This window comes from Triturus cristatus, chromosome 5_1 (genome assembly GCF_964204655.1).
Source record: "Triturus cristatus chromosome 5_1, aTriCri1.1, whole genome shotgun sequence".
Lineage (NCBI taxonomy): Eukaryota > Metazoa > Chordata > Amphibia > Caudata > Salamandridae > Triturus > Triturus cristatus.
Window position 1 is genome coordinate 783,347,603 of NC_140587.1, and position 25,456 is coordinate 783,373,058.

At 54.2% G+C, this 25,456-nt stretch overlaps 1 protein-coding gene across 2 annotated transcripts in view; it reads left to right on the top strand.

Moving 5' to 3' along the window:
* The window catches only part of ROCK1 (Rho associated coiled-coil containing protein kinase 1), a 1,783,501-nt gene that overhangs the window by 1,640,219 nt on the left and 117,826 nt on the right, over nt 1-25,456 (top strand). For both annotated transcript variants that reach the window (XM_085605798.1, XM_085605799.1), the window contains exon 31: nt 15,679-15,940. In XM_085605798.1, coding sequence (XP_085461924.1) covers nt 15,679-15,940 — 262 coding nt within the window. The remainder of the gene's footprint in view (nt 1-15,678; nt 15,941-25,456) is intronic.

Consider the following 25,456-nt stretch of genomic DNA (forward strand, 5'->3'; position numbering starts at 1 on the left):
GGGAGGGTCCTCCACCCGAACCTGTCAACTCTACACCTTCTTGCCTGGAGATTGAACGGTGACAGTTGATAGCATTCAACCTTCCTCCCGAAGTTTGTAATGTTATTTTGGGAGCAAGGATTCTCTCCACCAAGACTGTGTACGCCTCCTGATGGAACACATTTGTATTATATTTTCTAGAGAAAGGCTATTGATGCTCTTTCTGCTTCCCTTTTGGATGTTTTGCTTTTTAATTTGACCCTTGCACAGCAGGGCTCTGCTCTCAGCACTCTGAATGGGTACCTTTCCACCCTGCCTGCTTTGTTGAGGCTGCTAGACCAACCCTCATTATTTAAATCCCCCATTGTAAATAGATTTCTCAAAGGTCTTGTACACATGTTCCCACCTTCCTCTTTCATTATGCCCCAGTGGGACCTTAATTTGGTTCTCACTTTCCTGATGCATGCTCCATTCGAACCTTTGCGCAACTGCCCCCTCCGGCTACTTACCATCAACACAGCCATATTAGTGGTAATCGCATCTGCCAGGAGGGTGAGCGAATTGCTGGCTTTGTCAGCAAAGCCTCCTTACCTGACAGTATTCCCTGATAACTTGGTGCTTTGCACTAGGGCCTCTTTCCTCCTGAAAGTGGTAACACCATCCCATGTGGGCAATCTTTCACCTTTCTGTGCTCCTCCGCATCCCTCTAAAGGAGGAAGTGACTCCACTGTCTGGACCCAAAAAGAGCGTCATTGTTCTACCTTGACCGCACTATAGAGCTCCGGGTGGACGACCAACTCTTCGTGGGGCACGTTGGAACGAAGAAAGTTTGTGCGGTGCAGAAGAGGACTAAAACGCAATGGGCCATCCTCTGCATCAAGATTTGCTACACTCTGGCCAAACATCAGCCTCCTGAAGGCTTAAGGGCTCACTCCAGCAGAGCTAAGGCTGCCACCACAGTGTTGCGACGTGCGGTTCCAGTCCTGGGCATTTGTCATCCACCAACGTGGGCATCCCTGGACACTTTTACCAAGCATTACTGCATTACTAGTCAAGTCTGCAGAGAATGCCTCTTCGACTGCTCTGTCCTGCAGGATTTTCTGTTCTAACGTGTCCACAGTCCCTCCGGAGATGCTATTGCTTGGGTATCTATCCAAAGATGAGGAGTCTAAGGCTACATGTCTCTATCAGATGAAAAAGTTACTTACTTTCGGTAACACCTTACATGGTAGAGACATAATCTAGCCGCACATTCCTTACTGACCCACCCAGCCTCCTCACACTGCCGACAGGTTTCTAGGGTGAAGGCTGATCCCTTTCAGGGCCCTATTTGTTCAAAAGCACACCACTGTCAGTGCACTTCATGGCTCCGCACTACTGGCGTGGAAAGTTGTGAAAAGTACTTGACGTCAATGCCCCGAGGTGGTTCCTATATAGGTGATGCAAACATCACGCGGAGCCGACCAGTGCCACCTACCGGCGCACAAGGGTATTGCTAAAAAAAAATCTTCCCAATCCAAACTGACGCCTGGGAAATTCTATGGTAAGGAATCTGCATCTAGATGATGTCTCTTCCAGTAACTTGTTTGACACATCCTGCGAGTTGGGCATATTGCCCATTCGGTCCTGTAGGCTTTCTTGGTTTAAAACAGTCCACAGAAGACCTCTTGGAAAGATTGCATTCGTATCTATTCTGAGGTAAGGAATCTGCGGCTAGAAGTCTCTATCAGTTGAACAAGTTACTTACCTTAAGTAACGCTTTATCTGTCAGAGACTATCTACCGCAGATTCCATACCGACATTGCCATCCTCCACGTTTGCGCACCATCTTTACACATGAAACCGATCCTTTAGGACCTCAATTATGCAAACTAGTCACAGCTCCTCAGCTTGACTCTTTGCTCCTGCTGCGCAAAAACAGTCAAGAACTGAGGTCAGCACGCTGGGGTCCCACCTGTATAGGCACCACACACACCACTTCTGACGCCAAGGACACCACACTGAGCCGAATGAAGCAAAACTTGCCACTCTGAGCCGAATTATGCCACCTACTGGCACTCAAGGATATTGCTTACAAATTTCTGGGTCCAGTCTGACTCCTGGGGAACATTTGAAGATAAGGACTCTGTGAGGTGATAGTCTGTACCAGATAAAACATTACAGAAGGTAAGTAACTTGTTCTATCTGAAAGAAACACATAGTGATAGATTCCTTACCTTAAAATGACCCCCAGGCGTCAGACTGGATCCGGAAAATTTTAGTCAGCAGTTCCCCTGCGCGTCGGAAGTTGGCGTTGTGCGGCTCCGCGTCAGTCGTTGGCGTCGTGGTCACCGAGATGACGTCACGGCAGCTACTTAGACGCCGCACTTGCGCGCTGACATCAGTTCTTTCTTTTTCCGCACCAGCAAGCGCAGATCCGGAGAGAGCGGAACCCCCAGTCACTTTTTGACTGAGTTTTCGAGGCCTTTTTGTCTCTTCTTTTCGAGTCGATCAACTCCTGGTGCCGTAGGGATGCCCGGTTTCAAGTCCTGCGGGGACTGTCATCCAATGATGTCGGTGACGGACCAGCACTGCGTGTGTGTCTACTGCCTGGGGCGTGACCACGACTCCAAGTCGTGCCCCGACTGCCAGGCCATGGCGCCGAAGACTTTGCCGGAGCGGTGCCGAAAGTTGCTTGAAGTCTGGCAGTCTGCTACGCGCCGCTCAAGGCCCCTGTCCCGTGGGAGGTCGAGGGATCGGTCGCTGAGCCATCACTATCGTTCTTCGGGATCGAACTCTTCGCACTCGGGGTCAGGTAAGGCGAAGCATTACAAGAAGTCAAAGAAGTGTCATCGCTCACTGACTTCCCATCGTGCCATGAGGGTGTGGGTGGTGCCTCCCTCCGCGGCTCCGGTGGAGCCTACGGTGTCGCCGTCGGCTTACCCGCCCTTCCCGGGCCCAGGAATTTCTGTCAGCCATGGCCCGCCTCTTTGGGCCGTCCGACCCGACTGGGGGTCCTCGCCCTTTACTGTCGGCATCTTCGGTTCCGGCATCGCTGTCGGCTCCGGCACTGGTGCCACAGGGCCACCAAGGATCCAGGCATGGATCCTGGTCGACACTGGTTGACCTAGTGACACCTCCACCGACGTCGACCCCACTGGCACCACTCCCGACATCACCCGTGCCCCCGGACGACGATGCCCCCAGTTTCAGCCCTGATTTGGAAAGGGCGCCGGAACGGCGTCGCCTGACGCCGATGTGGCCTTTCTACCCCTATGTCCAGCCTTCGCATTTTCGGCCTGTTCCACAGCCTTCGGAGGAAGGGGAGGACTGAGAGGGGTCTGAGGACTCTCTCACAGCACAGTGAGTTTGACCCGGACTGGGTTGAGGACTTGGGGGATGCCAGCGGACTTGACACCTCTCCTGACCTTGGCATGCTAACTCCTCCTACCGTGGCTACGGAGGAGGGTGCGAGTTATGCAGTGGTGTTGCGTAGGGCGGCCGAGGCTCTCCACCTCAAACTCCCTACAGTGGCAGTCAGGACTAACTTCCTGACAGAAGTGTTTAAGCCTGTGGCTACCTCTGCGGAGCCACTGCTGCCTTTTAATGATGCACTTTTAGGCACCTGCTCCAGGCCCAACACAGGGGCTCCTGTGGATAGGAACGTGGCCCGATGCCATCGCCTGGCCCCAGTCGACCCCCCTCTTCCTCTCCCAACACCCCACCCCTGAGAGCTTGGTTGTCCAAGCCTCTACGTCCCAAAGCGCCTTCCCTACCGCACCTCAGAATAGGGAATCCAAGAGACTAGAACAGTTTGGGAAGAAGATTTTTTCTTCCACCAGTTCAGGGCTGCGGTCTGTGAACACCGCATGCCTCTTGGGCCGTTATTCCCACTCTGTGTGGGATACGGTGGCGCAGGTGCTGCCTCACTGTCCGGAGGAGGCCCGGACAGTGCTCTCTAAGGATATTGCAGAAGGGAGAGATGCGGCGCAGTTCACAATGCGATATGTCCTTGACTCTGCCAACTCGCTGGGCAGGGCAATTTCCACGACAGTGGCGCTCCGCCGCCATGCCTGGCTGAGGACTACTGGCTTCTCGGGGGATGTCCAGAACACCCTGATGGACATGCCCTTTAATGGCATTGGCCTTTTTGGCAACAAGGCAGATAATGCGTTGGAGTGGTTTAAGGACTTGCGGGCTACGGCCAAGTCCTTGGGCCTTTCAGCCACTCGCCCTCCTCCGCCTTCTGCTTTTTGCTCCTTTTTTGGCTATTGAAGGGGTGCTCCAACACGTTCGCTCCAGAGCCACAGGCCGCAGCAGCAGTCTCAGCGCGGCCGCGAATGTGGGGCCCGCAGAGGCGGGTTAGGGGGCCAGCGGGTGGGTCAGTCCACCTCCACCCGGCCACCACTGCCTCCAAACCTTCCTAGTCCTGTTTCAGGCCCATCAAACGCCAATGGGTGGCAGGATTCGCCATCACCTCCCCCACTGGCGCACCATCACTACGGACAGGTGGGCTTTACAAATAGTCCAGAGGGGCTACTCTCCTCCCTTCGAGACTACCCCTCCATTACCACCGCATGTCGGGGGATCGCTTGGCACTTCTTCAACAGGAAGTTGTTGCCCTCTTGGCCAAGGGGGCAATTGAGTGCATTTCTGCGCCAGAAGTAGGTTGTGGTTATTATTCCCACTACTTTCTGGTGCCCAAGAAGGACAAGGGCCTGCGTCTTATCTTAGACCTCCGTAATGTCAATTGCTTCCTCCAGACGGAGAAGTTCAAGAGGTTAACTCTGGCTCAGGTCTTGTCTGCCCTCGACCCTGGAGACTGGATGGTTGCGTTGGGTCTGCAGGACGCATAGTTCCATATTCCCGTCCTGCCGGCCTACCGGCGTTACCTGCGGTCTACGGTAGGCCACGAGCACTTTCAGTTTATCGTGCTCCCCTTTGGCCTTACCAGCGCCTCTCATGTGTTCACGAAAGTGATGGCGCTGGTCGCAGCTCATCTGCGTAGATCAGGGGTTCCAGTCTTCCCCTATCGCGACGACTGGCTGTTGAAGGCGGGATCACCCCAGGCAGTCATCTCCTACCTCCAGACTACAGCCGACCTCCTGCATTTGCTGGGGTTCTCCAATCAATGTGCCAAAGTCACACCTGATTCCCTCTCAGAAGCTCCTCTTCAGAGCGGTTCTGGATATGATGCTCTTTCGGGTCTATCCTCCCGAACGGCGAGTCCAGGATATTCAGGCTCTGATTCCATACTTTCGGCCTCTATCCTGGGTTTTGGGCAGGCTGACTCTGAGGCTGCTGGGCCACATGGCCTACTGCATCCTGCTGGTCGATCATGCCAGGTGGCATATGCAGGCTCTGCAGTGGTACTTAAAGTTCCAGTGGGCGCAGCACCAGGGGAACCTGTTTGAGTTCGTCCAGATCTCGGAGGGCACTGCAAGACAGTTGCAGTGGTGGCTCGCAAACCAACATTGGGTCAATGGCAGATCCCTCTCCCTTCCCCAACCGGAGTACACAATAGTGACGGATGCGTCCCTCCTGGGATGGGGCGGTCCCATGGGAGAGGCGGAGATCAGAGGCCTCTGGTCTCCGGCGGAGTCCCGGCTCCATATCAACCTTCTGGAGCTTGGGACGATCCGACTTGCACTCTCTCTCTCTCTGTCTGGGGAAGAGTAGTGCTGGTGTTCACGGACAACACCACCGCCATGTGGTACTGCAACAAACAGGGCGGGGTGGGGTCGTGGACCCTATGTCAGGAGGCTCTGCGCCTCTGGAATTGGCTGGAACATCAGGGCATTTCCCTGGTGGTTCAACACCTGTGAGGTTCACTGAACGCCAGGGCGGACAAACTCAGCCGCAGGTGCATGATCGATCACGAATGGTGTCTTCACTTTGATGTGGCGCAAGGTCTCTTTCAACAGTGGGGAGAGCCTTGGTTAGATCTATTCGCCACCGAAGAGAACACGCAATCTCAGCAATCTGATGGAGACTACTAGCTGCAGATTCTTTAACGTAGAATTATCCACAGGCATGAGACTGGACCCAGAAAACTTTCTTGCCCAGCATCTCTCCGCGCCGGGGGGCTGTACCACGCGACTCCGCCCCGATGTCCTCCGCGGGCGTGACATCAGCGAGGTCACATAAGCCCCACCCCGGCACGCTGACGTCAGTTTTCTTCTTTTCCGCGTGCAACGCGAATCCGGATCGTGTCCCTGGCCTGTTTCAGGCCTTCTTTTTCCGCTTTTAGGCGTTTTCTTGAACAGTGTGCGAATGCCTTCGGGCTTTAAGATGTGCTCGTCTTGCACACGCCAGATGTTGGCGACTGATCCTCACCCCATCTGCATGTGGTGTTTGGGGGAGCACCACGACTCCACGGACTGCGAGGCGTGTCAGCAAACGAAGCCGAATTCCTGGCGGGAGCGCCGGATGAAACTCCTTTCAGCGCGCATGTCCCGGTCGGCGTCGGCGCCACCCCCATCCCCCGTGGAAGGCTTCAAGACACGTCCCTTTCTCAGGCCGCAAGCGCATCGCTCACCTGTTGGTAAGTGTTGCAGTTTGTCCCCGGTCCCCGGCCTGTAGGGGGTGTGGGTTCTCCACGAGTGGTGCGGCCCCGCGCGTCGCCACCCTATCCGCCGATCCCCGGCGCGGGGGCGACCAGAGCCCAGATGGAGGCCTATGCAGCGGCCTTGCAGTCCTTGGCTCTTCCCTATTCTCCTTCTCTTCGTGGGAGGTCTGCGGATCCCTTGCCGTGTGCGGGGACTTCTGCGGCGTCGCTGGCGGCTCCTGCACTGACATGTTCGCTCCAGGTTCAGAAGTGGTGGTGCTGTCGGGGTGCGGCCCTTCGGGATTCCCTCCTTCGGACCACGGCCCCTCTGCCTCGCCGCAAACCCCTGTGGGGGTCCCTGTGGTGTCGCGGGTAGTTGCCGGTGCTCGGGGCATGTCCTCATGTCTCCCTCGGTCCACTGGGCAGGTGGCGGCCTCGTCTGAGGCCGAGGTGACGCCGCTCTTGGCATCACTGCAGGGGCTGGCTAGGGGTCGGGGGTGTCCCCAGTCCCCCCTCGTCCCTTCACGCCAGCGGCTGCTGTGTCAGAGGTCGAGTCGACGCCTTTTCGGCGCTGTTCTTTAGCCGCCCCAGCTCTGACCCAGCCTCGGTCTCCTGCGCCGCACGTTGTGGCGGAGGCCGTTCCGGCGTCCTCTTCGGCACCGGTCGACGTTGACCTGGCGCTGGTCGCGGACTCTTCGGCGCTGGGCCGGCGTCAGGTCATTGATTCGTCTTCGGATGCCCCCTCTTCTCCAGAGGTTTAGCGGTTGTTGGTTTCATCTTCTCCGGAGACGGGTCGCCGCTTCGTGGCTGTTTCCCCAGCGTCTTCTAAGGACGGCTCTTCGCTGTCGCCGCGCTCGCAGTCTTCGCCAGAGGCACCTCAGGTTCCCCATTCCTCGGTCCACCTCCCCCCTTTCCGGGTTTGGCCTTTCCTTCCTCCGGTTGGGCTGGGGGACGGCCGCCTTAGCTTGCAGTCGTCGCCCATAGAGGAACTGCTTTCCCTGCCACGGGGCCCTACGGAGGAGAGTGCTGCCTTCGCTCGGGCTGTTTCAACGGCTGCGGGAATCTTGCGCATGGGCGATCCAGCTGCCCATTTCCCCATGGATCATCTTCTGGAGGTCCTCCATCAGGGTTCTGGTGGTCGGGAGCTGCTTCTTCCCTTCGAGGCTTCGCTCCACCCTTCTCTTTTGGGGGCTTGAGGGTGGCCCGCCTCGGTGGACCCAGTACCCCAGCAACTTCTGCACCGCCACCGTCCGGCGCCGCATGATCAGGTCTGTCTTTCTCTCCACCCTTCTACCAGGGGCCCTCTTTTACAGACTGCCTTTCCCTCCCTGCCATCGGTGTTGCCTCCCCCGTCACGGGAGGTCCGCTGATTAGATTCCTGCGGGCGCACTATCTGCGCCTCCACCAGTGCGGCTTTGCGGGCCCTTAAAACTCTTTGTGTATTGGCTAGGGCCACTTCTTGCTTGTGGGATTTTGTGGAGTCCCTTCTGTCTGCCGCTTCACAGGAGGGTGCCTGTGTTGCTCTGAGGCACCATGTGTTGGATGGCCGGTAGCTGGCGGCATTTATTCTTTGCTCTGCTCTGGACATTTTGGAGGTGCTTGGTCGTACCATGGCTTCTTCACTGGCCCTTCATCGACATGCCTGGCTATGGGATAGTGTGTTACCGGAGAACGTTGGGGAACGGCTGGTGGACCTTCCCTTTGATGGCACTCTTTTGTTCCACGCCCCTGCGGATTCTGCCTTTCAGAGGTTTCTTGCGGGGCTTCGTCCTCCTCCTCCTCCCCCTCAGTGACCTGTAACTCGGTCTGTGTTTTGGGAGGTGTTCTTCCGTTGTTTTCCTGGAGCCTTGTAGCAAGTAGCCCCAGTTGTGTGTTCTGTGTGGTTGATGTGCCTTCAGGTCCTTTTGTTAAGACTTTGGTGCTGTTGGCTGCTGGTCCGGCCCGTTTTTGACTTGTGGTTTTGGCTGTTGGTTAGCTGTGTAGGCCCTGCGATTAGGCCTTCTGTGTTTTATTTATTGGCTGATTGACAAGCCGTCTGCGGTTTCCTCCACAGGTCTTTCTGTTTGTCCTCTGCTGTGGAAACTTTTTCCTAAGAGGGTTCCCATGTTCTGGGACGTAACATGCCCTATGTGTGGTAATGGTAGCTATTATGTAGCTCTATCATCTGCTCGGGAGGTGTGGTCGTCCTTTGGGCTCCTGCTCTCCGTGGTGTCACGGTATGTCGCAGGTGCGATCTTCTTGCTGATGGTTTTGGAGTGGCTTGCGTTGCACCCCGGTCCGTCCTCCTGGATCGCTGTGTCGCTGGCCTATTCCGGCCTGCTGTCTGCGGCATTGCGTTGTAGAGGTTTTGCACTTCTGTCTGCCTTGGTCCTCTGTCTGGTATTCCGGGGGGGGAGAGCTGGTTTCCCTGTTTTTTGTGTTCTGGTGGACGGCTTGGTCCGTCCCCCGTCTCTCTTTCTATCTGCCTGGTTCCACTTAATTCATGGGTCAGTGTGTGCCTCCCTTGGGACGTATCCTGGCCCTTCTTGGCCCTTCCTGGACTCTGCCTTCGGCTGGCACCTAGCTTGTCCTGGGTGCACCATTCCGTGGTGTTGTCTGCTGCTGGCTGTGCATGCCAGTGCAGGCCTGTTTGTTCTACTACACCATTGTGGCTTTTGATGCATTCTCTTGTGCCTTTCTTCTTCTGTTTGCACTTTTGGCGGTGCAACCGTCCCTGCCTTGTCCGCTGCTTGCGGCTGGGGTGTGTACAGCTCTTTCTGTCACTGTGTATGTGTTTCTTCAGGTGGGCCCTGCCTCCAGTTCTACCTCTTCTCCCTAGGGGTTGAGATGGTCCTTGTGTTCCTTGAGGCTTTTTGGGCGCTGTCTGTCCCTGCGGGGTGTTGGGCAGTTCTCCCTTGGTTGGGCTTAGGATTTCCTTGCCTTTCCCTTTTTGTCCCTGTGACATGTCCTCTACTGGGGCCCTGTGTCTCTCCTGGTGTGGAGGCTCTCTCGCAGGCCTTCATCCCTTCTGGGTATGGCTAGGGTATCTATTCTACGTTAAGGAATCTGCGGCTAATAGTCTCTATCAGATGTACAAGTTACTTACCTTCGGTAACGATGTATCTGGTAGAGACGATTCTAGCCGCAGATTCCTTCACGACCCGCCCTTCCTCCCCATTCTGAGAGGACCCTCTACTTGGGTTTCTGCAGTCGCCTCCCTCTGGGTGACTTGTTTTCTGTGGGTGTTGTGAGAAGTTGGCCTGATGTATGATGTCACTAATTCTAGTGTACACCTTATATCAGTCCAAACAACCCTTATGGTGATTGGTTGTAAAGTCAACCTTATAGACCAGCTATCTTAGTGGTAGCATGGACAAGAGCAGTCTTAGGCTAAACTCTGAATGGCATGTGAAGCCAGCTGTGATACCATATATAATCCCTTGAATACCAAATGAAAGGACACCACAACAGATATATATATAAAATAAAGTGTATTTATTCTAGACAAACCCTCAGCACTCTTTATGAGATTAGAGGTAAGTACAACACAGTCTTATTTATGCATACATTAAGTCACACAGGTAAGTAATACAGTTAGGCCCTAGGGGCCACGCAAACCATATACTAAAGAAGTGGTATAAGGACCACTGTCACGGAAATAGGATAGGCCTAGGCCTAGGGAATCGCTGGGGCTACACTACACTAGCAACAGGTAGGAAGTGGGAGGCCCACGGGATTCAGGTGCAGAGTGGAAACACTCACGCGTAATGCGTAAAAGTCGATAGAATTACTAGCAGTTAGAAATTAACAGTGTAAGGACACTTCTGAAGCAGCTAGAGAGTCGAGACTCTGAAACTAGACCCTAGGATAGTCACTACCCTTGTGAGCACCGAAGTACCCAAGTTACCTAGCCCACGGGCTGCGGGTGCATAGGTGTGAACTTGCGTCGGGTTTCGTCGTGGACTTCTATGGATGCCTGAAGGAAAGTTGCTGACAGGCAGTCAGTGAAGAGTGTCCGGTGGATCCCAAGGCTGGGATCAAGAAGAGAGGAGACCTGCAAGCAGAAGGGACAGAGTCAAGGTCACTAGCCAGTGACCACGTGGAACCAGGAAGGAACCAGGCGGTGTTGTGAAGATTGCAGGTGAAGCTTGTCGCTGCAGCCACGTGGACCAGGAGACGTCGAGGACGACCAGGACCAGGAGGCGAGCTGTCCCACGAAGGCTCTTGCTGTCGGCGGCGTCGCAGTCGAACTAGGACTCACCAAGCCTTGGCAAGCGGAACCCACGAAGAACGGAGGACTTGCTTCTGGTGCAGACCAGGAAGGTCTGGGGTGCTTCTCTTTTGCAAGGAAACGGGAGCCAGTCTGGAGGAGCCAAACCAGCAGTGAAGATTTCAGGATGCGTCGTCACAGAGGCCACTAGCCGACGGGCAAGCAACCTGACAGGCGCGGCAAGCAGGAAAATGCAGAAGGGCCCCACGCAGGACTCGTGGAGTGTGGGGGAAAGATCTTCGGTGCAGTTGGTGCTTGGGGCTTCTCAATCCCCGATGCACAACTTCGAGGGTGCCTCAAAAGCTGCGCTGGAAGATACTAGCCACTTTTCCAAGGTAGCCGGTCCCACGTCTCTCGTCGCCTCCACGGATCTCAGCTCGGCTGTGGATGTGGATCAGGGTCGGAGAAGTCTGGAAGTCAAGGCTCTGGTCGGGCTCTGCAGTCGGTCCCTCGTAGAACTTCAGCAAAGCAAAGGGTAGTCTCTTGATGGTGCCTGTTTGCACAGGGTAGCCACTCCTTGGCCACAAGGGAGATTCTTCAGTCTTCTTCTTTCGTCGAATGTCGAAGGTCCAGAGTTTCTGTTCAAGTTGCAGGTTCAGGATAATCTAATCTCCTGGGGCCCAGCTACCACTCTTATACTAATCTGGGGGGCTGGGTTACCTGCTAGGTCACGCCTTATGGGTGGGACCTGGGAGGGGGGTGGTTACACCCCCTTCCCTTTGTCCAGTTTCGCGCCAGGACTGGGGCTGGTGTGCCCCAGCACCGGTTTGAACTGGACTATGCATGGGACACCTTGTGTGCCCCAGGCATGTCTCATTCCTTTCATCCCTCCCTGCCCCAATACACTAAGGCCTGTCTGGGGTGGTGCTCGCACCTCCCAAGGCAGGAAACCTATTGTCCAAGCCTCCCTTGCCGGGATCACTCCCAGCAGCAGGAGGTCAGACTTGTGTCGTGGCAGCAGCATCCATTTTGTGATGCTGGGGCTCTGGTTAACTTTAACCGGGTAAGTAGGTTACAACATGTCTTCTCCCTCTAGAAGGGAGGGATAATATCCTCATCCCCAGAAATAGGATGGGGGTATTATTCCAAAGTGTCAGACACCTTACACGACATGTTTTGATAAAGCCAAACCATAGTTACCATAACCGTTTAAGATTATAAGGCACTTTAAGAGTATATGGTAGGCTATATCATAGAACAGCTATAAGGACATGGTTCCGAAAGCTGCAGACAGGCTCAGCTCATGCTAGAGCACCATCTCACATGTTACCAAGCACTCTGCCTCCAGGATTGTTAAGGCCTGCCATAGGAGGGGCTGAAAGGTACACATGTGTCTATATGTAAGTTAGGTATAGGAATACTACACCTAAGCAAGGAGTGATTACACGACCTTGCCCCAGCTGAGTGATCAGCCAGTTGTGTCATAATGGAAGGCCAGGCCAGGGGTGGCATAATACATGTTGCAGCCCCTGGTAGGCCTAGGGTACATCTATGCCCTGGGTACCTAGGGTACACTGTACAGGGGCCAATAAGGTGATCCTATCCAAATGGGTTATGCACCTAAAGTACATAGTATCAATTTAGAGAGAGAACAGCAGGGCTGTGGGTCTGATTAGCAGGCCCACAGCCACATCTAAGTCGAAAACCAGTAAAGCAAAAGCAAAAAGTGGGGGTGAACATAGAAATCAGACCCTACTCTCCTACAGGTGTCCTCTTCATTTTCTTCCGGTCAGGCATCCTTCCAGCTGGTTTCTCTCCAGCGTGAGGGCCTACGTTTGCTCTTTCCCTCTGGTGTTGGAGTTTTTGATCCCCACCCGGTCTTCTTCGTTAGGGGTTCTTTTACCTGTCCTTTGATTTCCTACACCTTTCAGAGGTTATGGCCCTCCTTGGCACTGTAATCTGCGGATGGATTACCTGTCCTTTCAGTAGGTATGGCCATCCTTGGCAGTGTAGTCTGGGGATGGATTGCTGTTGCACCTCTGTTCCGGGCTTGTTGCCCTTCCCCTTGTGGTTGCAGTCTCGCTCTCTCTCTCGCTCTCTCTCTCTGTCTCTGTCTCTGTCTCTCTCTGTCTCTCTCTGTCTCTCTCTGTCTCTCTCTGTCTCTCTCTGTCTCTCTCTGTCTCTCTCTGTCTCTCTCTGTCTCTCTCTGTGTCACGGTGCTTTCACATGCTTGTGCCTCCAGGAGGGCTCTTGCCTTGGCTTGCAAGGTGGTTACACGGAGTGGTACTTTGCGCTTTTCTTGATATGGCTTTGCTGCTCTGGCCTTCTGGCGTTTTACTGCCGCCTGGTGCTTTCGCCCTGGCTTGCACAGTTGTTCCTCAGAGTGGTGCTCTCCTCTTTTCCTGCTCTGGCCTGCTGCTGTCGCCTTCTGGTGCCTTGGTGCCACCTGGTGATGTTTCTCACCTTTTGTTTCTCTGTTTTTTTCGCACACTGTTCCCATGCTCTCCTCCGTTTTGTTGTGATGGCTCAGCGTTGTGGCGCGGAAAAGTTCTCTGAAGCAAACTGACGTCAGCACGCAGGGGTGGGGCTTAAGTGACCTTGCTGACGTGAGGCCCGCGGAGGACGTCTGGGTGGAGTCGCGTGGTACCGCCCCCCGGCGCGCAAAGATGCTGGGCAAGAAAGTTTTCCGGGTCTAGTCTCACGCCTGGGGATAATTCTATGTTAAGGAATCTGTGGCTTGAATCGTCTCTACCAGATACATCGTTACCGAAGGTAAGTGACTTGTACGATCTGTGCGTTGCAATTTCCAAGGTGGCACTCGCTAGGCGACGCTTTTCATTGCGAGTGGAGTTGCGGTCGGTTGTTCGCCTTTCCGCCTATACCACATCTAACCAGAGTGCTGAAGAAGTTCAGGCGCGACCGGACCCAGGTCATTCTTGTGGCTCCGGACTGGGCTCAAAGAGTATGGTATCCCGAGCTACTCAGTATGACCATCGAACCCCCGATCTGGGAGGTTCTTCTGTCGCAGCAGCAGGGGACGGTCCTCCACCTGAACCTGTCCAATCTCCACCTCCTTGCGTGGAGATTGAGCGGCAGCAGTTGATTCCTTTTGACTTGCCTCCTGAAGTTTGGGATGTTATTCTGGCGGCCAGGCGGCCCTCCACTAAGTTGGTATACACCTGCAGGTGGAACAAATTTGTGGCCTGGTGCACAGCAAAGGCTATGGATCCCCTTTCAGAAGTCATTTTGTTTCTTCTTTCCTTGGCCCAGCAGGGTTCTGCTCTGGGCAATATCAAGGGCTACCTTTCTGCTATTTCGGCCTTTTTCAGGCTGCCTTATCAGCCCTCTCTCTTCAAGTCCCCTGTTGTAAATAGATTCCTCAAAGGCATTACTCACCTTTTCCCTCCTATTACTTTTGTGATGCCACAGTGGGACTTGAATCTGGTTCTCACATATTTAATGTGCGCTCCCTTTTAGCCTCTTCACAATTGTCCTCTGCGTCTTTTGACGCTAAAAACTGCTTTCCTGGTTCCCATCACCTCCGCTAGGAGAGTGAGTGAGCTCCAGGCTCTTTATTGTATACCTCCTTTTCTATCTGTCCATCCGGACAAGGTTGTGCTCAGAACCCGTCCATCCTTTTTTGTCAAAAGTTGTCACTGCTTTTCAAATCGGGCAGACCATCACTTTGCCCACCTTCTTTCTGCATCCTTCTAGAGAGGAAGAGAGGCTCCACCGTCTGGACCCAAAACGTGCGCTCTCATTTTACTTGAACCGCACACAACAGTTCCGGGTTAATGACCAGTTCTTTGTTGGCTACGTTGGCGCAAAGAAAGGTCGGGCCGTACACAAGCGGACTATTCCCAGATGGGTCGTCTTGTGTATTAAAGCCTGTTATTCTCTGGCTAAGAAGGAGCCTCCGGTAGGGCTGCCCGCCCATTTCACAAGGGCGACGACAGCCACTACGGCATTGGGACGTGGTGTCCCCCTACAAGACATCTGTCCGGCAGCTACGTGAGCCTCGCTGCACACTTTTACTAAGTATTACTGCCTGGACAGTCAAGTTCAGAGAGACGGCTTCTTTGGCCGTTCTGTTCTCCAGGACTTCCTGGTGTGATCTTGTTTGCAGATGCACCACCAGGGTCGGTATTGCTGGGGTATCTGTTCTAAGGTAAGGAATCTATCACTATGTGTTTCTTTCAAATAAACAAGTTACTTACGTTCGGTAATGATATATCTATAAGAAACATTAGTCAGTGATCGATTCCTTACCGCCCCACCCATCCTCCCCGTTCTGCGAACTGATTTCTATTGTTAAGGTCATCCCTTTCAGGGCCCTAGTTTCATGGCTCCAGTGGTCAGTTTCTTGCATGGCGCTGCGTTCCTGGTGCGGAAAGTCTCGTACAGAACTGACGTCAGCGCGCGAGGGCGGCGTCGAAGTAGCTGCTGCGATGTCATCTCGGCGACCACGATGCCAACGACGTACGCGCAGGGGTACTGCTGACGAAAACTTTCCGGATCCATTCTGACGCCTGGGGGTAATTCTAAGGTAAGGAATCTATCACTGCTAATGTTTCTTACAGATATATTGTTACTGAAGGTAAGTAACTTGTTCTTCAACACCATAGTTATGGGCAGTATGTATTAAAGTCTAAAATCTTAACCTTTTGCAGGTTGACTTAAAATCTTTTTTCATTGGGTCAGTTCATTTATTTAGTGCTCTCGTGCCTTGGGGCAAGGTCAACTCCTTTTGCGATACCTTTGTGATTTCTTTTAATGGTATATGATCCAAGAGTGAACTGTGCTTTAGCAGTTGCGAGGAGCTACAGAACTTATTTTTAAAGTGTTCTGAGTTTCTCATCCATTCCATTTAAAGTACTAAGCCTGTAAAACACAAGCTTTTTAAGTCTGTACAAGTGTTCTTAAATGTATTGTTGCTACTTGATAAATTTTGAGTGAACCATTTTGTTGTGTTTTTTTGTGATAGATTCTTTATGCCAATGAAGGTGAATGTAGGAAAGATGTAGAACCTGAACCAGCACAACTAGCTGAAAGAACAAATTTTCTAAATCACAAAGGTCATGAGTTCATTCCTACGCTGTACCATTTTCCTGCCAGTTGTGAGGCTTGTGCCAAACCTCTTTGGCATGTTTTTAAACCCCCACCAGCCCTTGAATGCCGTAGATGCCACGTTAAGTGCCATAAAGATCATTTGGACAAGAAAGAGGAAGTCATTACTCCATGCAAAGGTAAATAGATTGGTTTTATTGTACTTCTTTCACTGTGATATTACAGTAAAAGCAAACCTGTAATTAACTCAGAATTGAACTAAAGATTTATTGTCTCGTTTTGACCTTGTCTCTTGAAAGTACCATATGTGAGAAAGACTGTGAATTAGTACTGCAGAGCCATTTGCCATTGTGGTCCTATAACTCATAACATAGACCCTTGAATAGTATTATTAAATGAGACCACATACCAATATTTTCATTCGATTGACAAAAATGTTTCCATGCCCCTATTTCCCAAAGACTACACATCTATTATCTGTTGACAGCAAAGGTTAAAAACATGTCATATTATCAACGCAGCATTCTCAGAGCAGAGAGACTTCTGGGACCAAGATATGTTAACAGCAGCGAGTTTAGTGTGCCCTAAGCTGACTCTAGCAATTTAGGGAATTGGGCATGTACGCTAACAGTTTTCCTGGTCCTAGAACTGCACCTTCCACATGTGTAAAAATTGAGAAGGGGAGGGGGTGGGGGAAGCCTAGCAATTGTAAATAACTGTGAGTCACAAGGTTCTCCTTGCTTTCATGTCTATTCCTGCTCTAGTCCGACTAATCCAGCATCAGACACAGTTTTACCTGAACCATTCCTCAGTTTTGAAGTACACCTCTTAGGATTCTACACCTGTCTTGTAGTAAAGTAGGATGTGCTTTCATGGTTACTACCCCCCTTTTGCCTGGTGTCAGTGTGTTTTGATGGTAGTTTGATGGGTTTCTGCTAATCAGGACGCCAGCATTTGTGGTCTCTCTCGCAAAATGTCTTGGTAAGTACTTTTTTACCTCCACAATTGGCCTCTGGTGTACTCTTTTAAGAACCTAGTATATGGCACTGAGGTGCCCTGGGCATAGGTACACCAGAGGCCTCCCATGGGCTGCAGCATGCATTGTGCCACCCATGGGAATCCACTTCAACTCTACCGGCCTGCCATTGCACCTTTCACAATAGATATGTTTCCTTATATCTAAGGTCACTACTCTTAAAACCTATATCACCCCTATGGAAGGTCTTTCAGTCCTGAGGGCAGGGTGCTTGGTTATACGTGTGAGGGGGGCCTATGCATGAGCAGGATACCCCTACAAACCCCTGAGTTGATTCTCCAGACTTTGTTAGTGTGGTCAGCCATTTTAAGACATATAGTGGACATCAGTCATTACCAAATGTCCTACTTTATAATGACTGCGCCGAACCTGGTCATGTTTGGTATCAAACATGTTGCCATCATACCCCAACACAGATTCTGTTGTTGGAGGTATGATCCCATGGTATCAGCCTTTCAGGTTCTGCCAGCAAGCTAGTGTAGCCCCCGACCACAGTCACTGTACTGCCAGCCCGCTGCTGAGCCAAGCTCGAGCAGTGGAAGGTAGAACATCTGAAAGAAACACGTTAGTTAGATTCCTCACCTTAGAATATCCCCAGGCGTCAGACTGGATCCGGAAGATTTTTCGTCAGCAATACCCCTTGCGCGTCGCTAGGCGTCGTCTGCGGCTCCGCGTCCGTCGTCGGCGTCGTGCGCCGGGATGACGTCGTCGGAGTACTTAGACGCCGCCCTCGCGCGCTGACGTCAGTTCTTCTTTTTTCCGCGCCAGTAAGCGCAGATCCGGGAGAGCTACCCCTTTTAGTCTTTTTTGACTAAATCTTTTTGATCATTTTTGATCCTTGTCTGTCGACATCTGGTGCCGGTAGGATGCCTGGGTTCAAGGCTTGTGAGGATTGTCATCGACTGATGTCGGTGACCGATCACCACCGCCGGTGCCTCTACTGCTTAGGCCTCGACCACGACGCGGAGTCGTGCAACGACTGTCAGGCCTTGACTTCGAAGGCTAGGCGGGAGCGGTCCCGCAAGCTTCTCGAGCTTCGCCACTCGGCTCCGCGTCGTGCGCGATCCCGGTCCAGGAGGAGGTCCAAGGATCGCTCGCGGAGCCCTAGCCGACGCCACCATCGATCGTCGGGCTCCAAGTCGTCGGGTAAGTCCAAACACTCAAAGAAGTCCAAGAGGCGACATCGCTCTTCGGACTCCCCTCGCCGGTCGCGCGACTCGGCCGAGGGTCCAAGTGGTTCCACCCCCGCGGCTCCGGCGGAGCCGCAGGTGCCGCGTCCGCCCCCATACCTTCCGGTCCCTGGGGCTGACGCGGCGCCGGCGGAGATCAGTGCCTTCCTCTCGGCCATGAGGAGCCTGGCCCCGCCGTCGACGCCCGCTGGCGCGCCTTCGGGCCCCGCGGGCTCGACTGGGCGACCTCGCGTGCCGGCGGCTCCGGCCCCGGCGCCGTCGACGACTCCGGTCTCGACGCCGCAGGTCCCCGCGGGGCCCATGCCTGGGCCCCAGTCGACGCCGGTTGACCTTGTCACTCCTCCACCGGCGCCGACGCCTGAACCACCGACGCCGTCACCGGCGCCGCCGACGCCGACGCCTGTGACGCCGACGCCCCAGTTTAGCCCTCATCCGGACCCGACGCCGGCACGGCGTCCGCCGACGCCGCATCCGACGCCGCTAGAGACCTACCATCTCTACAGTCCGGTTCCGATCATTCCTCCTGTTTATCAGGAATCGGAAGAAGGGGGCGACTGGGAGGGGTTCGAGGACCCTCTAGCTGTTCAGTCACAGCTTTCTCAGGACTGGGCAGATGAGCTGGGGGAGGCCAGCGGGCTGGACACCTCGCCAGACGCTGGATTCACTTCTCCTCCGACCGTGGCTTCGGAGGAGGGTGCAGCATTTTCTGTGGTGCTGCGCAAGGCGGCTGAGGCCCTTGGGCTCGAGTTGCCTGCCGTGGCTGTGAGGACCAACATCCTCACTGAGGTGCTTCAAACCTCAGCAAGCTCCACTGAGCCTCTGCTGCCGTTTAACGAGGCCCTCACTGACGTTCTGCAGGGCACCTGGTCCAAGCCCTCCACAGTTCCTCCTGTGGATAGGAACGTTGCCCGGCGCCACCGCCCTGCTCCGGGCGACCCCAGCTTCCTGTCCCAACACCCCACCCCCGAGAGTCTGGTTATCCAGGCCTCTACTTCCCAATCCTCCTTCCCGACCGCTCCGCCGGACCGGGATTCCAAGAGACTCGAGCAGTTTGGCAAGAAACTGTTCTCGTCCCTTAGTTTGGGCCTGCGGTCTTTAAATACCGCCTGTCTCTTGGACCGTTATTCCCATTCCCTGTGGGATACGGTGGAGGACGTGCTGCCCCAGTGTCCGGAGGAGGTCCGGACGCGTCTTACCCAGGCTCTGGCCGATGGGAGGGATGCAGCACGGCACGCCATAAGATGTGGGCTTGACACCACGGACTCGCTAGGTCGGGCGATTTCCACCACGGTGGCGCTCCGCCGCCATGCCTGGATGCGGTCCACGTCATTTTCCGGGGATGTCCAGAACACCCTCATGGACATGCCCTTTGATGGCACTCGCCTGTTTGGTGAGAAGGCGGACAGTGCGCTGAACCGCTTTAAGGACTCCCGGGCTACGGCCAAGTCCTTGGGCCTCTCGGCTCCGCGGGCGCACACCTCCGCTTTTCGCCCCTTTCGTGGCCAAGGAAGGGGCGCCTCCTCACGTTCGCAAAGCCACCAGCCGCAGAACCAACCTGCGCGCGGTCGTGGACGTGGCTTCCGCCGTGGCGGAAATGGAGGCCGACGTGGTCAGCCCACATCCACCCCGGCAGCATCCGCCTCAAAGCCTTCCTAGTCCGAGCTTTCAGGCCCATACCACGCCAGTGGGCGGCAGAGTTTGCCATCACCTGCTCCACTGGCGGTCCATAACATCGGACAGGTGGGTGCTGCAAATCGTCCGAAGGGGCTACTCCCTCCCCTTCGAGACGACCCCTCCAGCCATGCCACCGCAGCACCACCGTATCTCGGGGGATCATTTGGATCTTCTCCGCGAGGAAGTTTCGGCTCTCTTGGCCAAGGGGGCCGTCGAGCGCGTTCCGAGTCCAGAAGTAGGTCGTGGTTGTTATTCCCACTACTTTCTGGTTCCCAAGAAGGGCAAGGGGGGCCTGCGCCCTATCTTGGACCTCCGGAACGTCAATGCCTTCCTCCGAAAAGAAAGGTTCAAGATGCTAACGTTGGCTCAGGTTTTAGCTGCCCTAGACCCTGGAGACTGGATGGTAGCGTTGGACTTGCAGGACGCATATTTCCACATCCCCGTCCTGCCGGCCCACCGGCGTTACCTGCGGTTCACGGTGGGCCAAGAGCACTTTCAGTTTACCGTGCTCCCCTTCGGCCTCACCAGTGCCCCTCGGGTGTTCACGAAAGTGATGGCGGTGGTCGCAGCTCATCTGCGCAGATCAGGGGTCCCAGTCTTCCCCTATCTCGACGACTGGTTGTTGAAGGCGGGCTCGCCCCAGGCAGTCGTCTCCCACCTCCAGACTACGGCGGATCTCCTGCATTTGCTGGGGTTTTCCATCAACGTGCCGAAGTCGCACTTGAGTCCCTCTCAGAAGCTCCTCTTCATCGGAGCGGTTCTCGATTCGGCGCAGTTCCGGGTCCATCCACCGGAACAGCGGGTCCGGGATATACAGGCCCTGATTCCCATCTTTCGGCCTCTATCCCGGGTTTCGGTCAGGTTAGTGTTGCGGCTTCTGGGGCTGATGGCCTCCTGCATCCTACTAGTGCATCACGCCAGGCGGCGCATGCGGGCTCTGCAGTGGGACCTGAAGTTTCAGTGGGCCCAGCATCACGGCAACCTGTCCGACCATGTCTTGATCTCGGAGGGTACTGCACAGCAGTTGCAGTGGTGGCTCACGGACCGCGAGTGGGTCAAGGGCAAGAGCCTCTCCCTTCCCCAACCGGAGCATGTCGTAGTGACGGATGCGTCCCTCTTGGGATGGGGTGGCCATATGGGAGAGGCGGAGATCAGAGGCCTCTGGTCTCCGGCGGAGTCTCGCCTCCACATCAACCTGTTGGAGTTGAGAGCGATCCGGCTTGCACTGAAAGCCTTCCTTCCCTCTGTCAGGGGAAGTGTCGTGCAGGTGTTCACGGACAACACCACCGCCATGTGGTACTGCAACAAACAGGGCGGGGTGGGGTCGTGGACCCTTTGTCAGGAGGCTCTGCGCCTCTGGACATGGCTGGAACACCAGGGCGTCACCCTGGTGGTTCAACATCTGGCGGGCTCTCTGAACGCCAGAGCAGACGAACTCAGCCGCCGGTGCATGATGGATCACGAATGGCGTCTGAACTCCGAGGTGGTGCAAGGCCTCTTTCAGCAGTGGGGAGAGCCTTGGTTAGATCTATTCGCCACCGAAGAGAACGCGCAATGTCAGCAGTTCTGCGTGTTGGAATTTCCAAGGCGGCACTCGCTCGGCGACGCTTTTCGTCACGAGTGGAGTTGCGGTCTGTTGTACGCCTTTCCGCCTATACCACTTCTGCCCAGAGTGCTGAAGAAGATCAGGCACGACCGGGCCCAAGTCATCTTGGTGGCTCCGGATTGGGCACGAAGATACTGGTATCCCGAGCTACTCAGTCTGTTGACCGATCCCCCGATACGTCTGCCCCTTCGGGAGGATCTTCTGTCGCAGCAGCAGGGGACGGTCCTCCACCCGAACCTGTCCAGCCTCCACCTCCATGCGTGGAGATTGAGCGGCGGCAGTTGATGCCATTTGACTTGCCTCCTGAAGTCTGTGATATCATTCTGGCAGCCAGGCGTCCCTCCACAAAGTCGGTATACGCCTGCCGGTGGAACAAATTTGTGGCATGGTGCACAGCAAAGGCTGTGGATCCCCTTTTCGCCCCTCTTTCTGAGGTTCTCCTCTTCCTTCTTTCTCTGGCCCGGCAGGGCTCTGCCCTGGGCACCCTGAAAGGTTATCTTGCTGCCATCTCCGCCTTCTTGCGGCTTCCTGATCAGCCTTCTCTTTTCAAGTCCCCTGTGGTTACACGCTTTCTCAAAGGCATTACACACACGTTCCCTCCTGTCCCTTTTGTAATGCCTCAGTGGGACTTGAATCTGGTTTTGACATTCCTGATGTGCGCTCCCTTTGAGCCTCTTCACAATTGCCCTCTTCGTCTTCTAACTCTAAAGACTGCTTTTCTGGTAGCCATCACCTCGGCTAGACGGGTGAGTGAGCTCCAGGCTTTATCTTCAAAGCCTCCTTTTCTGTCTATTCATCCGGCCAAGGTTGTCCTTCGGCCTCGTCCCTCCTTTCTTCCTAAAGTGGTGACTCCATTTCACCTTGGGCAGTCTGTCACCTTGCCCACCTTCTTTCCGCCTCCGCATCCTTCCAAAGAGGAAGAGAGGCTCCACCGTCTGGACCCAAAACGTGCGCTCTCCTTCTATCTGGACCGCACAAAACAGTTCCGGGTGGACGACCAGCTTTTTGTTGGGTACGTGGGCGCTAAGAAGGGGAAAGCTGTGCACAAACGAACCATCTCTCGGTGGGTCGTTTTGTGTATCAAAATCTGCTATTCCTTGGCTAAAAAGGACCCTCCTGTTGGGCTGCGCGCCCATTCTACTCGGGCCACAGCGGCTACTACTGCCTTGGGACGGGGAGTCCCTTTGCAGGACATCTGTCAGGCGGCGACGTGGGCTTCGCTACACACGTTTGCCAGGCATTATTGCCTTGACAGCCAAGTCCGGAGGGATGGCTTCTTTGGCCGTTCTGTCCTCCAGGACTTTCTGGTGTGATCTTGGTTCGCAGACCCACCACCGGGGATGGTATTGCTTGGGTATCTATTCTAAGGTGAGGAATCTAACTAACGTGTTTCTTTCAGATGAACAAGTTACTAACCTTCGGTAACGATGTATCTGTAAGAAACATTAGTTAGTTAGATTCCTCACCGACCCTCCCATCCTCCCCGTTCTGCGAACTGACATCTAGGGTTAAGGTTGTCCTTTCAGGCCCCTAGATTTTATTTTTGGCACCAGTGTCGGTCTTTGCATGGCTCTGCGTTCCTGGCGCGGAAGGCTATGTACAAGAACTGACGTCAGCGCGCGAGGGCGGCGTCTAAGTACTCCGACGACGTCATCCCGGCGCACGACGCCGACGACGGACGCGGAGCCGCAGACGACGCCTAGCGACGCGCAAGGGGTATTGCTGACGAAAAATCTTCCGGATCCAGTCTGACGCCTGGGGATATTCTAAGGTGAGGAATCTAACTAACTAATGTTTCTTACAGATACATCGTTACCGAAGGTTAGTAACTTGTTCAATAGGTTTCTTGCCACAGGGAGGTGTGACCACCTCCCAGACAGGACTTAGTGTACTGGGCTGTGGTGGGACGCTTTCCAGCACCATCAGACTGCAATGAAGGGCACTTTTGGTGCCCTCCTTGCATATGGTTTTAGCCAGTTCAGAAATCCTTAATTCCCGCTCTGGCGCATAACTGGACAAAGGACAGGGGAGTATCCTCTCTCTGTCCATGCCTTCCCCTGGGAGGGACCCAAAAACCGATCCAGCCCTCTTCCTTGAGTATTTAAGGGCTCCCCTGTGGGTCATCAGATTCATCATGGAACAAGACTCGCCTCTGAAACCAAGATACTCTTCAACCATCTGGACTTCGTTGGACATCAACTGGCACTGAGACTGCATCAAGGAAGGCTCCTGCTGCTCCTGGTGTCGCTATTCATCATCTTCCGCCTCGTCTGTGCTTTGCTCAGTGTAGGAAAGTAGGATCTGCTTTTACGTTCTGATGGATACATCTGCCAGTGGATTCCTCACCTTGTGAATATCCCCTGCGCCAGCAACATTCGGAAATTTTTGTAGCAGTCCACGCCGATGAGGGCGAAGACGACGTCACAGAGACACGGCGCCGCTCACAACTCGGCTGACGTCACCGGCTCCATAAGAAGACCTCGTCGGCGTGATGACGTCAGTTCTCTTTTTTCCGCGCCGTCGACGCCAACGGATTTCGGGACTCTCTCTGTAGCTGTACTTGTTACTTTGTTTTCTGCTGGTTTCTCTCTCTTCTTCAGCTGAAATGACGACGAAGAAGTCTGGTTTTAAACCTTGTTGAGAATGTGGAAAGCACATGTCAATAACGGATCCGCATGAAGACTGCGTGTGGTGCCTATCATCAGACCACGATGTTGAAGGATGTTCTTGCTGTCGCAAGATGAGCTTCAATCGTCTTAAGGAGAGGGAAGTAAAATTGTTCATAGCCAAGATGAAGAAGGAAAAAAGAGGCCGGAGAAGATCGAAGTAGACTTCGGGGCATGCTTCTAAGTCCAAGAAGCACAAGAAAAAGAAAAGGAATGGGTCTCGACATCACTCGGATAGGGATACGGCTCCGAGATCGATATCGCCCTCCCGACGCCGTAAGGACTTTGTATCTCCTTCGCCTGTTCCTGATTCACCTATTGGCCTGTCGTCACCTGTGGCTTCAGCGGAGCATTCTCCGGCTCCATCTCCATCTCCGGCTTCGTCTCCGGTTCCGATTGATGAGCTTTCAGCTCCGGGTGAGCCTTCGGCTCCGCTGATTCCACCGTTGGCGCCGATCGGCCCGAGTCCGGTGATGCCTCAGACTGAGCCTTATCCATCGTTTCCAGGCCCAGGTCAGGATCCTACGCATTATCTTAATGCTATGTATGGAGTCTTCTCCAGAGCAATGTACCCCTCTGGTGCACCTTCGGGTCCTATGGCCTTCAGTCTGGGAGTTCCCCAAGCTTATCCTCCGGTTCCCTTCATGCCATTTTTTCCGGCGACGCAGTCTTGGCATCTACCGGCGCCGAGAACATCGATGCCGCTCCCTTCTTCACCGGCGCCGACTCGACCTCGTTCGACACCGGCTGTCGCTTTGGATCCACGCTCGATGCTGGCTCCGGCGCTGTCGGATTCGGTCACGGCGCCACCGACTCCTACTGTGAGGATCAGATCTAGGAGGGAGGCCCAAAGGGTACTGGATGAACAGAGGTACCTGATGGAGGAAGTAGAGAAGGGTGAGCTGATGGAGTCGGACAATGTGTTTGATGATTTGAAGGAGGCTAGTGGCCTGGATTTATCGCCTGAATGGGAGATTACTCCTGCTGATGCTCCTTCAAAGGATGTGGCTCCATACCACGCTGTTAAGAAGGCAGCTGAACTTTTAGATCTGCAGTTGCCTTCTGCAGAGTTTAAGCCTAACATCCTGACAGAGGTTCTGCACTCTCCTTCTACTGCATCGGAGCCTTTACTCCCTTTTAATGCCGCCATTATAGAACCAGTAATGGAGGTATGGCGTAAGCCCTTCTCTGCTCCTGCAATTTCTAAAGTTATTGCTAGGAGGTATTTGGCGGCTCCAGGGGACCCAGACTTTTTAACATCTCATCCATCTCCGGAGAGTCTGGTGGTTCAGGCTGCCTGTTCCAGAAAATCAACAGGTTCTTTTTCCCAAGTGACAGGGAGGCGAAGAAATTGGATCAGTCGGCCAAGAAGGTCTTCTCTTCTGCCAGTAAAATCTGTGTTTTTGGGCCGATATATCCATGCTCTTATGAACTCAGCAAAGCAGCTAGCCCCAAAGCTGTCAGAAGAGGATAGGATGAGTTTCAATGAATACCCAAGCGGCAGCACGTCCGGTAATCCAAAG